General features: G+C 55.2%; 1 protein-coding gene across 2 annotated transcripts in view; it reads right to left on the minus strand.

Annotated features, from left to right (window-relative positions):
• Positions 1 to 10644: 10644 nt before the first annotated feature.
• FYCO1 (FYVE and coiled-coil domain autophagy adaptor 1) overlaps positions 10645 to 15759 on the minus strand; it is a 75344-nt gene continuing 70229 nt past the window's right edge. For both annotated transcript variants that reach the window (XM_002912829.4, XM_034658176.1), the window contains one exon: positions 10645 to 14483. In XM_002912829.4, coding sequence (XP_002912875.2) covers positions 14408 to 14483 — 76 coding nt within the window. In that variant the 3' untranslated portion in view covers positions 10645 to 14407. The remainder of the gene's footprint in view (positions 14484 to 15759) is intronic.

The following is a 15759-nucleotide window of genomic DNA, read 5'->3' on the forward strand; positions in this document are numbered from 1 at the left end:
GGGAAGGGTGGAGGGAGAAGGGGTGAGCCATGATTGTGCTTGCTGGGTCTACACTCGGCCTGGAGTTACTTAAGACACACCAGAACGGAGATTCAGTAGGAGTTGAGAGGTCATGCACTTTTGACCAAAGCATGTTAGTTGGGGGAAAAAAACCAAAACGCTCAGGACTCCACTTTTCTCCCCCTCTGATTTTTAAGAAAGGGGGTGTGGGATGCCCTGAGAACGACAAACCCTGAGTTACACCCGACTCCCAATGGCCATGCCTAGTTCCAAGGGCTTCCTTTGGGACATGCCTGTCACTGCTGTCCCGGACCTAACACAGCTCCAACATGGGATTAGACAGGCTGCCATTGAACCACATGGTAAAGATTTTAAGTATGTTTTACGACAAATTATCTTAGTTTTTAAATGATTGCATAAATAGGACCATTTTATGTTCAAACGAATCTAGGTTTTGGTAGCAGATTTATCCTAAGATAAAAACGTTGGAAGAGCCAACACGGGGAAACCCATGAGGAACTGTGACTCACTCGGCATTTCTAGAAAATATGCTGTGTGAGTACTTTTTGAAATAAAGATAAAAGAGGGTTATCATAGCAAATTATGGTTGATGAGAACTCCATAAATGAGAAAAATCAAGAAACTGAATGAAAGATGCTGTGTGTTCATGATCAAAAAAGAAATCATCTTGGTTTTACCAAATTTTTTTTTATAACTAATTTTAAGTCTATACATCACAACAGGATGACCAGAGATTCGTTCTTGTGGGGGTGTCTTTCAGGCCTGCGGAACATTCATTCGTTCGGCAAACATCTGTGTGTATATTATGAGCCGGACCCTCTCTGCTCACTGCGGCTGTAATAGGTTTACAAAAACTCTTTCTCTCAAGGTGCAGACCGGTCTGTGGATAGTTCCCAGGACGAGTTGCACATGGGAGCCTCTCTGGGTAAGCCTGTGCGCCAGCATCTCTGTGTGTGTCCCGGAGGGGCTGTCTGGGCCAAACGCCCTCACCCCACCCATCATGCCTTGCTCGAGGTAGACACGCTATGCTGAACTGACCCCTTGTTAAAATTTAAAACTGGTCAGGGGCGCCTGGGTAGCACAGTTGTTAAGCATCTGCCTTCAGCTCAGGGCGTGATCCTGGCGTTATGGGATCGAGCCCCACATCAGGCTCCTCCGCTGGGAGACTGCTTCTTCCTCTCCCACTCCCCCTGCTTGTGTTCCCTCTCTCGCTGGCTGTCTCTCTCTGTCAAACAAATAAATAAAAAATCTTTAAAAAAAATTTTAAACTGGTCATGTCTCAAATGTGTAGTTCATATATCAGAACTTGGCTGCCAGAGAACTTTGGAGAAAAGAGAGCCTGGCAACCTTGAGCGATGGGATGTTATGTCCTTAGGGTAGCCATGGCGTCCTGTCACCTACGGGCAGCCTGAGAAGAATCGGTGGTCAGGGAAGGGCTGGCTAGAGTGGGACTGGACACAGTGACTTCCCATGGCCTGGCGTGCGGCACGGGTGGCTGCCTGCTGGCCCCTGCGAGAGAGGGAATGTCTTCTCTATGGCCACAGACCTTGTTACAAATGGGCCCGTGCAGGGAAGTGACCAGCCCCGGCGAGCGCCTTCCATCGCGCTGGTGGCCCTCCGCTGGAGGCCGTCGCCGCTGTAGTGTGGGGGTGACGGGAAGTGGGTCCACCATGGGCTTCAAGGCCCCGCGAAGGCTGTCCTGAAGCACGAAACCTTTGGACATCGACTTCCTGCTCCAATAAATGAAAAGCCGTCCCCCGTGTCCAGACGGCTCTTTGGTGTCTGTAATCTTGGACGGCAGCTTGGTGTCCCGATTCTGACTTGGCTCAAGCTTCCCATGGGGTTCAGGTCGAAGGATGAGCAAAGCATCTCTCAGCCTCCCCCACACCCCGGCACTGGGGCACGAGGACCTTTGTCCCGCACTGGACTTGCCCTCTTCCTCCTCCTACACTCTGGGCAAGGGGCTCGACACGACTTTGAAGAAAGGGAGATAACAGGGCCTCCAGCAGCCTCCCTTACACATTTCAGGTGCTCAGAAGGAATTTCCCTCTTCATTCGACAAGTCGACAAGTTGTTTACTGCGCATACTCGATGGATATGGGGCTGCAGAGGGCGGTCATCGTCACAGCCAAGACGCCCACGGTGCTTGTGCCGGGCAGTGTCTTTCTCCCCCTCCCCACCGACCCCTCCCGTTGCAGTTCATGGCTGTGCCCACCTCCTCCTGGGAGCAGAAGTGTTTCTCTAATCATTTCTATTTTATGGGGACAGAGGCCCCCGTAGCTAATGTCCCATTCAATGTCTTTCTTTGGCTTTTTCTATTATGAAAACCTACAAAAGACCCACAAATGTGTCTCTCCTTTTGACTCTTCATGAGCTCCCTGCACTCTTGACATACTTATTTGTCACCCTCAATCCTGGTACCGCAGGCTAAGTGAGAAATCTCTGGGTGGACGGAGGCGCACCGGCTGGACTTCTCCTCGAGAACGAGCTCGCAGGGAATGTGGTCAGCACGTAATCTCCAGCTGCCGGTTCCTGCGGGGTCCACCTGCGCTGAAGACCACAGCTCTGGCCGGAGACTTGTCACCCGAGGCCACTGCATGCAGGGCCTGAGAGGTGGGGGACGGAGGCTGTCCTTTAGGTGGCACTTGCTCCCGCACTCCTTGCAGGGCTGGCCCAGCTTCGTCAGCCTTGCGTCACTGGTCACTGTCAAGTCTCCCTCTCCGCCATCCTGCTTCCTCCCACTTCCCTTCATGGGGGTTGATCCCTGATAAACACCCAGCCCCCCAAACTCCAGCTCAGTGATCTTTCCACCAGCGGCTGCCAATTCCGAGAGCCCATGTATGATGGGTACAGAGCACAGGGTGTCCAAGGGCCACATAGCGTGGTGAACATCCATCCCAGAACACGTCTCAGGAGGCTGGGAGCACAGGCTGCATCTGATCTTAATTCATCTATCGGAGACCTTGGGAACCAATGCAGGCCAGGGCCTTGCTGTGCAGGACAGCCTCCCCGCCAGGACCTTTCGGCCACTGTCCCTGGCTTGTTCACTCCATGCTGCGTAGATACTGGGATCAACCCATTTTACAGAGGAAGGGGCTGAGCCTCGGATGTGTTAAGTAACCCACCCAAGGTCATGTGGTTAGTAAGGCTAGTTCACGGACAGGGTATGCCAGGCCCTCCTCAAGCCGTGGCCTTCTGCGTGTGATGTCATCCGACCATGCTCAGGCAAACTGGCCATTGCTTTGGAGGGCTGGCCAACAATTGGCAAAATACCAGGCCGAGTACCAGGGGATACAAGGACAGATGGACAGACAGCACCGCATGCAAGCTCTGAACGATGCCATGGGACAGCCGGGGGCCCTGCTGATGCCTCCTTCAGAAGTGGGGTGGGAGGTGAACCAGCAAAGGACGATGTCACCATCCTCACAGAATCGAGAAGGTTCCTACCTGCTCCCTCTGCTGGGGCTCCTCCCCAAACACTACAGCTGTGAGGCCTCGGACTCTGCTGCAGGTGTGCGTGCGTGTGTGTGCGTGTGTGTGCAGGTGCAAGAGCCGTGCATGCCCCCCCCCAGGCCTACTCCTGGGTCGCAGTGCACCTGTGTTGGCCCCCCCCACCCGACCGCCCCTGCCTCCGCCTTTCCTGGCTACTCCCTCACAGACTGCCCCTCTGCCCCCTGCATTGCTCTGAGTGGCACCACTGAGACCCCAGGGGACAGAAGAATCACCCACCAAGCCCTGCTCACACTCCTGACCCAGAAAATCATGAGATGTAATAAAACTGCTATTACTGCCTTAAGCCACTGAGTTTTGGAGGAATTGATTTTGTAATATATATATATATATTTGACATAGCGTTCTTTCTGGCTTATTCACAATTACAACAAAGAAGTGATTTTACAAACTCGCCGGTGCTCCAACCAGCTGTGTCCTTGTTACTTTTGCCACAAAACTCGGTGGTATGACGCAGTAGCCACTTTACTGTGCTTACCGTTTTGTGGGGCATGGGTTTGGAGACGGCGGGGCATCTGTGGCTTGGGGTTGGTCACATGGCTGCTGTGAGACATCGGCTGGGATTGAGGTCCCCCGAAAGCTTGACAGGGTGGAGGTCAGGCTGTGTGGCTGGCACTGGATGCTGGTGGCCACGCAGGGCACCCACATGTGATCTCTTCAACCTCGGGGTGGGTGGGGGGGCTTGTGGCACTTGGTTTCCCCCAAGCAAGGGTCCCAGAGAACCTGGGGGAAGTTGCAGGTCTTTTTCTGGCCTGGCCCTGGGAGTCACCTAGTATCCCTCTGGCTGTTGTCCCCTGGTCCAAAGGGTGCCGGGCTGGCTCAGAATCCTGGGGAGCAGACACAGGCCCCACCTCTTACGGGAAGGGTGTCATCTAACTTTGGGGTCGTGTGTTAAAACCATCACAAGCTGCTGCTCTGTAAATGAACTTGCCTTCAACGGCCCCAGTCACTCCGTCCCCCAACTGCCTTGCAGACTAGTACCCAGGGAGAAAAGAGCCGAAGAGGGGAAAAGGTGTATGTAGACGACTTTCTTAATAATCGCTGTGCTCACATTTTTGAGTGAGTCTTTATGGGAACCACTATGCGAGGCCTTTGGTTTGTAACTAATGTCTAGACCCGACATGGGGATCGAACTCACAACCCTGAGATCGAGCATCGCCTTCTCCACTGACGGAGCCAGCCAGGTGCCCCAGCAAGGCCTTTTGTGATCTTATGCTGTCTCCACAGCATCCTTACCAAGTAGCTACTGTTCTGTCTCCCACTTAACAGGTGGAGAAACTGAGGCACAGAGTGACTCAGTTTCCCTTGCCTCAAGTCACGGCTGGGAGGTAGTGGCCACCAGAATGCATTTGTGGTTTTCGGATACGGGAATCTGACCTCTTGGATGCTCTGTTAGACTTTCTCTCCGTTGGAGGGCAGGCACTTTTGGGGTCAGTTCACACCTTGGAATCCAGGTGTGGCTCTCTTCCCGCAGAGGCCCTGAGGCAGGAGGGTGGGGTGGCAGTGACCGGGTCAGCCCCTAGGCAGGGGAGCAGGAGCCCTGCCCAGGCTTTGGCTTCCTCCCAGGCCCCCCCCCACCCCCCCTGGCTTCATGCAGTCAGGCTTACTGTTGGGCAGTTGACCCTTTGGGTGAATGTGGAGAGATATTAACACGTTGTTACGACTTGAGCTCACAGGAACTGGGTATTTGGTTGTTTATTGGGAAATTGAGATAGCCATGAGCTGATGTGATTTGTTTTCAAATTTTAAAGATTTTATTTATTTGTCAGAGGGAGAGTGAGCGAGAGAGAGAGCACAAGCAGGGGAGCAGCAGATAGAGGGAGAAGCAGACTCCCTGCTGAGCAGGGAGCCCCATGTGGGGCTCGAACCCAGCACCCTGGGAGCATGACCTGAGCCAACAGGTGCCCCTGTTTTCAAATTTTAAAAGTTAAACTGGCGTGTAATAAAAAGAATTCTATCGTATAGAAGGGCATACCCTGGCACCACCTCCAAAGCCCGGACAGGTCCCCCAACCCCATTTCCAGGGGCAGCCAATGTGAGGCTTCCTGTGTCCTCATCCAGAAACACGTACAGCCGGGTTCCGCTGCCCCGTCTTCTGGTGTGTGGGTGTGCGCTCCTTCCTGCCACCCCCCGTGACACCGTCTTCCTTGCTGTTGCTGTCACAGACGACGCATCATTGGAGAGTCTCGTGCGTGCCACGGCGTGCATGGTTGGGTGTGTCTGGGGGCGAAGGCCAGTGTTTTCCCGAGGAAGGTGGCACCAGGGTGAAAGGGAAGGCACAAGAAGGACAGATCATCAGACTCTGAGGTGGCCTCTGCCCCCTGTGGTCCCCGTACGGTTCACAGAGCCACCTTGCCGTTCTCCCATTGAAAGCGGTCTCTCTTCCCACGCCTCACGTCTGGGCTGGCCTCGATGCTTGCTCTCGCCCACACAATATGGTCGAAGTGATGTCGTGCCAGTTCCGAGAGAGCACGAGGCGGTGCGTGTGCATTTGCTGTTCGAGAACCCGGCCCCGCACTCCCCTGAACCAGCCCGGCCATCCTGCTGGGGGCGGGAGGCCAGGAGGAGCCGGGCACGGTGACCTGGCCAAGGCTTGCCATCGTAGGTCTAGCCGGGCCCCCCAGCCCTCCCGGCCCAACCAACTGACCAAAGATGCGAGAGTGAGGCCAGCCGACCATCAGACAGCAAGAGCCCAGACGACCTCAGTGACCGGCCCGCGTCAGTCCCCAAGAACGCCTGCGTCAACCTGCAGCTCTGGGAGCTAAATAAAAGCTTCGGGTTTAGGCCTCTGGTTTTGAGGTTGCTTGTTATGCAGTCTTACCGTGACAATAAATAACCCCTAAAGCCCTGTGTGTGGAGGAGGATACACATGAAGGGGGTGAGGGTCAAGGGCTGCCACAGCAAATCCAGCTTTACGGAGGAGGTATTTAAAAAAAAAATCACTGGATAATCTACATTGCGGTAAAATGAAACCGGTTTAGAGGAAACCGCTCCCACCGCCGTCGCAGCTCGGCGCAGGGACAGTTGGGGGCTCCAGCACGGGTTCACGCTGCCCCGCGGCCCCAGGCCTCGGGCTGCCTCACGGCGAGAGCGGGGGGAGCGAGGACGTTTGCTACCGACTGTTATTAACAGTCCAGTGCTGCGATGAGCTGGTTTGCCTCTTTTTCTTTTTTCATAAAGACTTGCCAGACCCCAGAGTTCCTTAAGTTCCTTAACCTTTTTTTGGCCTCATGGACTCCTTTGGCATCTGATAACGCCTCCTGCCCCTTCTCAGAATGTTGTAGAATGGATGAAATAAAATATATAGGATTACAAAGAAAACCTCAGTTGAAATACAATTCTCTAAAAATTAGAACAAATGGACGAACTAGTAAGGTGCCTGCCTTTTCATTTTTAATGCATTACGTAGGCTCTACCAGCAGGTCTAACGCTGACCTTCGTTTCAGAGCGGCGATGACATTTTGCGAGTCATAGCTGTCATGTTGTGCGAAAATATCTGTCCTTTTCCTTGGTGACAAAGTCACAGGTCCGGCTGACATATACTAGTGTGACATGGTCTTTACATTCATGATGGAGGGAAGAGCTATATTTTAGCTCGAAGTTGGGGGAAAGATGCCATTTCCCTGCCCCCCCCCATCCACATGCGAGAACCTTCTGAATTCTGGGGATGGACCAGGTGAGGAGCCCATGTTTGACCTGATCTTCTCCAACACACATCCAGCAGTACCAAACTCCTGTTTCTACCTGTAATCCTTACATTTTGGACAGGAGTGGGACCACCTTGGATTTGGGGGAGGGAATGTTTTTCCACTTAGAAATGATCTGCCGGTTAGCGGCATGTCCTCGAAGACAAACGCAAGCCGTAAACGAAATCGTGGTCATGCCAAGGTCTGACCTGCAGAACAGTTTCCTTCCAGGTCATCTGTGGAGAACTAGCTTCTTCTCCAAGGACGAAATCTCCACCACTTCCTCGCCCAGTGCTTGGGCCAGTGGGCAGAGGGAGAAGTCCCGGTTCCAAGGTTTAAGGGTCACTGGTGGAATCAAACATGGGGACGGATCCAGGAGCTTGGTTTACCCCTTTCCTCAAGTTCTAACCAAAGCGGTGACACAGCAGCGACCCTCAAGGACCCGCTCGGTAACTTGGGCGGGAAGCAGCCTGATGCACTGGACTTCACGTGGGTGTGAATGTGTGATCCTCTCTCTGAGAACACCCCGCAGTTCTGGGGGGGGGGTCCTAGCTGGTGAAGGGCTGTCTCTGCAAAGACCTTTGGCCCCACGCATGGACCCGTCTCTCGTGCAGAGGCCTCATGGTGGGGGCGACGGTGGCTGCTGCCCCCACGTCAGGGCCTTTCTGTAAGAACATGGGAAGCCCTGAAGCCAACCCCAAGCCAGAGGTACAGACCCGATGACCTCTTCCATGTCTGCAGCCACCTTCTGTGTGTTTGGTCCTTCCACTAAAATGGTGGTATGTGGTGCCTGGCTTTGGCCACACCGACGCTGCCATTTTCCCCATGGCGCCCTTCCTCTGATGAGAAAGGGGACTTCCGCTAACCCAGACTCCGGCCTGGCCCTCCCTGAGGCCTCCGGGAAGCCCCTCCCACGCATCCCTCTTGCCTCCCCGCCTCTTTGCTCTCCTATCCTCTGTCCCCACACCCCTCCCTCACCTCCTTCCTTTCTCCTCTGGGAGAAGACAGTGCCTGCCCCACTGACCTGGCCCACGACTGTTCCAGCCTCCCCAAGGAGATTCCTTCTCTCCCGAAGTCTCACTCAGAGGCCTCCTTGGGAACAGAAAGCCGGGGACGCCCCCCCCCGACCTGACATTGCCTTCTCTTTGGTGATTCTAGGGAGCCCCAGGCCCAAACCCGAACTACCAGCCTGGCACTGAGGCCTTCCTTTCAGGGAGGACACTCACGTGTGACAGGTTTGGTGATGCCTGGCTCCCTTGGTTCATTTTTGAGCTAAGAAGACAGTTGATTCCAGGCTTCAGGTGGGGCAGCCGTGTCAGAGACAACCACAGTCCATCTGTGCCAGAAGGTGTGAGGAAGCCACACCAGGCCCCGTCCTCCCGCAGCGCGCGAGGATGGGGGAGGGACGGGGGACAGACATCAAAGGCCAGAGGTTGGCGATCACACTTGTGCTCGGCTTCACCACCCTCCAGAAACCACAGGTGTGGGAAACGTAGAAGGCTGACCTTTCTGTCAACCCTAACCCACTTCGAATGGCTTTCATAATAGCTATGCTCTCCCCCTGCTTTCTGATGGCTTCAGCTCCAACTGCTCTCTCAAAAAAAAGTCCATTTGCTCATCTTGGGTGACAGGTTTCACCCATCTATTTGCTTTTCGGAGGTGTGTGGGTGGCAAGCTCCTCTCACCAGATTTTTCCCACGCATCTTCAAACCGAAAGGGCTGACCTGCCAAGAGTTTCCTTCTGAGTCCCCAGGGGAAACTCGACATCCTCCAGCACCACTGGACAGTGGGGCCGGGAGAGGCAGGGGACCACCCGGTGCCACGGAGCCTGCAAACACGAAGCTGGGCCTGGATCCTTGGCATTGAATGCAGGGCCTGGAGAGCCTGGACCAGGCTCCAGTCATCTCGGGTTACTCCATGGTTTAGTGAGCTGGGTGGGGTGCAACGGGGATTTTGACCGGATCCCAGCCTCCGGTGCAGCACACTCAGCCATGTGGGTCTCCGATGGTTCTCATTCCAGCACCCAGCCCACGTGGCCACCAAGTCTCTGGAGGGACTGTCCTGTTACTAAGGAACTCCCACTGCGTTGTTCTGGGCGCTGGCTAAACCAATTTTCCATTATTTCAACCTGCTCACTGGACAGTAAGAGGCTTGACTTGAGGGCATCATTAGTAGAAGAGGGGGTATGGGGGGGCAAGATGGAGAGACCAGCTCATCTCCATCCTCCCCACACCTCCCCCGGCAGGCTCGCCCTTTGCTCTTTTCTGCCATGGGAGTTTCAGGGCGGGATTGTTGATGGCCTTATAACTGACCCAGGTATAAGGGGACTGACCAGTATCGTCATTGATTCCATAACTGTCGAGCACTTTGGGGCACTCGACGCTGTGGGGGTGAGTGAAGGGAGGGAGATGAAGAAGGAAGCATGGTCCTTGCCCTTGAGGGACAGCGTGGCTATGGATACAGAAAGTGTGACTTATTCCTGCATGACTGACTCAGGAAGAGGCCACATGAGAATCTGGGGACAGGGGGATGGCTGAGGGTGGAAGGAAGGGAGATGGAGGGAAGGGGGACTGGGGGTGTTCTGTGGGGCTCGAAGCACTCGAGGGAAGGAGCCCTTACCATCCCTGGATGCGAGGTGTGGGGTGCGTGTGGACGGACCGCCCAGCCCGAGCTCAGTCTGACCGGCCCAGAAGTAACTGGGTCACGTCCCTCCTGGTCTGCGTCTGCTCTCTGCTGATCCAACACGAGTAGCTAAGTCGCAGTGGGAATGGGACTCCTTCCTCTGCCAGCTGCCTTGGCCCGGGGGTCTTGCCCTGCTTTGTACCACAGGTCGACTGATGGTGGTTTTCAGGCATCCATGACCTTCCCTCTGACCTCACTGTTCCGGTAGGTCAGTGGTGGGCTCTTTGCTCAGTGCTCTGTGAGCAGCTCAGGAGAGCCGGGCAGCTCATGGGACGGAGGGCGGTGGGCTGGAATGACACCTTGGCTCCAGCAGGTCTGAACACTAACCTCGGGGCAGACGGGGAAGTATCCAGATTCCAGGCCACATGGCAACCTCTGAGAGTATCTGCCAGCTTGAGCCCTTCTGAGGGGCCAGCCTACAAGCTGATGCCCTGTCTCCCGGCAGGGCAACTCAACTCCTGGTCTGGGGAACTTTTTTTTTTTTTATAAAGAGATTTTATTTATTTATTTGACAGAGAGTGTGGGGGAGCAGGGAGGGAGAGAACGAGCAGGGGGAGAGGCAGGCAGTGGCAGAGGGAGAAGCAGGCTCCCTGCTGAGCAGGGAGCCCCATGTGGGGCTCCATCTGGATCATGACCTGAGCCAGAGGCAGACGCTTAACGACTGAGCCACCCAGGCGCCCCCGGTCTGGGTAACTTTACCAACGGGCCTTACATCCCCATGGAATGAAAGACACCGCTACTCACCTTGTCATAGTGTTTGCTTTATTTAAATCCTGAGGTTAAAAATAAAACTGTTCCAAATGGTGCAGCAGGCGCTATAATGGAGTACGTTTGGGGACACAAAGGTTTCTCACCCCGTCACGCAGGTGGGGTGCTGGCATTTGATGTGCTTCTGGGTAATTCTTTGGCAGGTAAGAATGCAATGGGTTCCCAGACCCACTATCCCATAAGGCCTCGAGAACTGAGGATTCATCAATGAAAGTGCAATTCGGCTTTGGAAGCCGCCCAACGGACGCGCGGGCGCTGCTCTGCGGCCCCCAGAGGCAAGAGCGTCTCTGGATAACATTCGTCAAGAGGCTCTAAGGAAGCCTGTTCATCGGCCCTGTCTCCTGAAATCTAAACACAGACCGCATTATTTTTTAAAAGCGATTATGAGGAAAAAGGCGTTATTAATTCCGTCTTTCCCATCTCCTTGGAAGAATCACAATGCGATGAAAACACTTCTCCAGGTTTCCATGAAGAAGCTAAGTGTTTGGTAAACATGACTGGCTGGCTCACTGGTCTGTGCAGGGCGACCCCTGCTTCTCTGAATCACGGACGCCTCTCTCTGCTCTCATTCTCAACCCCTTGGAGCCACGGATGGGGCTCTCATGTAGTTACGAAGGTGGATTTTAAAAAATGAAACTCCTAAAAAAACTGAAAAATCAGCGGCCATCTCACCAGTATCCCATAAGGCACAGACTCGGAGCCGTCACCCCCAAATGGGATTTCCTTTCATTTGAGTCTAGGACGGCTAGCCCACCCAGGGAGCGGATAACTGAAAAATTTCAGAAAAGCCATCCTCTTGATTTTTCAGTTATGTTATGTGGCTTTTCCTTTTCTACTTTTCAAACTCGGTAGGGTTTTTCAGTTCTAGATTCCTTCTTGGTCTGGTTGACCTGGAGTCCCGCAGGCTCCGGCCACAGGCGTGCTGCAGTGGCCATGCTTTATCCCGACGCCCTTCCTCGCTGTGGGTGAGTGTGCCTGAGGGGCCGTATTCTCGGGCAAGGTTAAGATTAGTGGCTGGGGCCCAGGCAGAGGCGAACAATGCAGCGGGATCAGCGCTACAGAGGGAACGGCTGTTATTCAGAGAGCCGGGCCATCCGGGGGCTGCTGGATTTTTGCTTTCTTGTTTTGTTTTGTGTTGAATAGTGATCTGGGGTCCCACTGATGATTTCTAGTGTTACTCAGGCTACGGGCTGGGGCCACCGCCTTTAATAGCTACTCTTCAATGTCATCTGCATTTTTTAAAGTACCCCGACCCGAAAAATCCTCAGTAAAGTCGGGAACCTGTTTAAAATAAGAATAAAGCTATTCATACAAGCCACGCTGAAACAGGCCACCATGTTCTCCAGTTGCATAATGCACAGCAAACTCGGGCTCACACGGCAAAGTAACAAGGGAAAAAAAGTCTGTCCAGCACAAAAATAAATAGGTTGCAGAGTCAAGATGTGACCGCTGGGGGAGCGGGCAGTCCTCTGAAAGACCGTAGTCAACATTCCAGGGGGTACACACCACAAGGGGCCCCTGCTCTGGGGGGGGGGAGTGGCTCTGGGCTGGCTTTGCAAGAACCGAGTAGTTTTTAAGCTGTAGTTGGTCCCCTGCCAGGTTGAGTGACAGAGGTTCACCAGGGGGCTTGGATGGAATGTTCCAGGCCGTTGGCAGGAAACATAGGGGCTGTTAGCTGCACAGGATGGTGGCAACACCATCCACTGGCCAGTCTCCACGGCATCCTGGGAAAGCACTCAAAACAAGACTCCAGACTGCTTTGGGTTCTCTTTTGCTAGTTTTCTTGTGGTAAACCACTCATCCTGATTACCCTTTCCAGAGGAGACGGTGGGCTCAAAGGCAGGGTAACTTGCTCTGGAACAATCCTCAGGCTCTGTGGGACACCCGTGAGGACAAGCGTGAGGCTAGGGAGAGTCTCTGGGAGCCTGGCTGCTTTCTGCCTTGGTGCTGAGCACAGTCAAGACCCTGGCCACTGGAAGATGCTAGGGACCCTGGTGGTTTCCTGCCAGAGGCGGCTGGCTGCTCCAAGGAAAGAGGGCAAGAGGCTCGGCTTCTCTCTGGGCTAATCTCTCAGGAAGGTTCTGTTCACCGCCCACTCCCCCGCCCTGCCTAAACTGACTGCAAGTGGCCAAGTCCCCTATTTGAGTGAAAGCTCCGAGTCCCCTCTGCTGGGTGGTGGCTATGGGGTCTGTGCTGCACCCGGCTGGGTGGCTCTGACCTGTGCTTGACCTCTCAACATTAGCCCGACCAGGCTCGTGGGTGACAGAATGAAGCTTCCACGTGGTGTGACTTGACTGGTCACCAGGCCAGCTGGGGAACGGGCTGGGCCCAGCGCTCAGATCCCCAGAAACGCTGCCCGGTGCTCTCCCTCATCCCTGGGCAAAGGGCCCCATCATCAGATGGTCTGCTCACCTGTGCAGGTCTGAGCCCTGACTTCAGGCTCTGGCCTCCCCGAGAGGCCAGCAAAGGTGAGCTCCCTACGGTGGGAGGAGAAAAGGCCCAGAGACAACAGGAAGACCATCTCCTTCTTGGCCAGGGAAGGGAAACTGGATTCATCGGCCCCATGGGGAGATGGCTCCTGGCTGTCAGGTGTAGACTGAGCCACAGGAAGTGGGCACACGGGGTGCCGGGGACCAGACGGGTGGGGAGTGGGGACCACGAGGTGACCTCAAAGCAGATTCATGAATTATGCCTGTTACACTTGAGTCACCAAAGACTTTTGTTGAGAAGGCCCGATTTTTGGACGTGGTTCTTACCCTGTTGATGAGCATTAGTAAACGTGTCTAAGGACGAGGCGGAAGCTCTTACTTACATACACAGACAGCCCAGCCGCTGAGTAGCGAGTCCTAAGGGCCACGCACGGTGCCGCTTTGCGGTCACACTGTCGTCGTCCGTGCAGACAGTGCCTGCAGGACACGTCCTCCGTGTGGTGGCTTCGGTTTCCCCAAGCATCTTCACTTCTGATTTCTTGGCCGATGTTTTCAACTACTGAGGGGCCTGCCTGAGTGAAGGGCTTTGCACGAGGACAGAACTTCCCAGATGGAAGGGCCAGGAAGAATGTGCAGCTAGAGGCCCCTCCGAAATTGCTGCGTATTGGAGCAGCCCCAAATTTACTGGGGCAGGAAGGGACAGAGGCCTGATGGGAAGAGGCTGGTTGGGGCTTCAGGAGCCACCCCCCCCATGCCGGGGCACCCTGACTCTCACGATGGCCCTATGGCCTCCTTTTCTTGGGAAGAGGGCCTTGCAGCCTGAGGACTCAGAGGGTCTGGCCAGGACATCCCGGCTCATGGTCACCCAGGATGCCTGGCCCTCGCTGGGCAGAGGGGGCCCTTTCTCTTCACGCGCAGAAGCTGGGATCACTGACTCTGGCCTGTGCAACTCTCCACGGAGGCCAGGGACCAGCTGTGGCTCCAGGAGGGGTCGAGGGTCTCCTGAGTGTTTAAACCTTTGGCAGAGTGTCTCGTTGGGTGTGAGGACAGTTGGGTCCCTAATCCCTGGAAACGCTGCTTGAGCCCTTAAAAGCTACAGAAGCTAAGAGTGACGGTGCAGAGCCCTGAGGACACAGTGCTTTGAGGGGTGGCCGGGGGCCTGTCTCCCAGAGTCACACACTGGTCACATTCAGAGCGGCTGCTTTTGGGGGTTTTGTTTGTTTTTCAGTGCTTTATGTGAAAGGTGAGCAAGAGTAGTGTTTCCTGTGGGTAAAGTGAAACTATTAGAATCTAGAATCCAGGTGCTTGAGGCTACGGGAAGTCACTTCCATCGTAGATCACAGGCCTGTCAACTGTCAAGTGATAAAACACTTTCTTGGAGACAAACCTGAGGAAACAGAAGTGGAAAAGGAGGGTGTCGGTCGGAGCGCCGAAAGCTGGAGGGCCACGGTGGCTGCTGGGGCCTCCTCGGGGGCGGGGGGGGGGTTTCCCGTCTGTCCGGCAGAGCTCTGCCCAGGCAAGGGTCGGGGGTCCCGGGACGTCAGCGTGACTTCCCTGGGGCTTGGTACACAAACACACAGACACCTGTTCTGAAGCTGTGGGGGACGTGGGGGCTTCAGGGGGCAGAGCAGGGAATGGACTCTGAGAAGAGGTTTCTGGAGGAGGCCAGTATGGATTTCAGCCCTGCAGGGCACTGACTGCCATCCATGGTTTAGAAATCTCCAGCACGGAGTCAGGTGGGGTGGGTCACAGCACGGCGGCCGCCTCCAGCGGGAACCAGGGGCCTGCTTGGGGCACAGGACTGCGCTCTGCCCTCAGTGTGCCTCCCCTCAGCCTCTCCGACAACCCGCTGGGAATCTCAGTGAGGTGGGGGGTGACAATGCTCACTGTCTCTGCAGAGACGGGGCTCAGGGGCACTTGGAGCTCTGAAGGCAGCTCTCTGGATACGCTGGGCTTGTGCCCCAGGAGTCCGGCTAGTTCAAGGTATGCGTGTGCTCATGGGGGCTACATGGGGGAGGGGCAGGAGAGGGGCCAAGTGGGAAACTCCTCCTCTTAGCCCCTCCTCTGGTGGACGGCCTTGGCCACAATCCCTGGGCGTTCAAGGCCGGGAAGTGCTGAGGGGGTGGCACAGTTTTCCCGTAGAGTATCGTAGCCAGTTATTCTGCCAAAAGCCAAGTGAGCTGGGAAAGGTCCCCATGTGGGGGGATGCGGCCGCTAGCTCAGGGCCCCACTCAGGGAGGACATGGCTGGGTGCTGGTCAGGCAGGACTCCTAAAAAAGGCGGCCCCAACAAAGACCTTATGCTGAAGCCAGAAGACACCAAAGGGATGGGTCCCAGCAACCTTAACTGCCCCTGTCTCGTGTCTCCATGAAGTGGGACCCAGGCTCATGGCAGATGGTCAACCCATGTGTTCCTCTCCCCAGCTTCCTTCCTCGGCTGCCCCTCCAGCCTGTCTCCCTACGTCCCCAACTTCCTGTCGCCCAGCCCTTCACTCCTGGACCCGTATCTGGTGCTTTGATGCAGTTCCTCCCCCAGACAGTATACACTGCTCCCGCTGCCATGCCAAGAAGGCCCAGGGCCCCCGTCACAGCTCTTGTCCTGGCCTTTGTTTCTCTCTTGATTGTCTGTCTATCCATCCATCCATCCACCCACCCACCCAACCA

Source organism: Ailuropoda melanoleuca, chromosome 4 (genome assembly GCF_002007445.2).
Source record: "Ailuropoda melanoleuca isolate Jingjing chromosome 4, ASM200744v2, whole genome shotgun sequence".
NCBI lineage: Eukaryota > Metazoa > Chordata > Mammalia > Carnivora > Ursidae > Ailuropoda > Ailuropoda melanoleuca.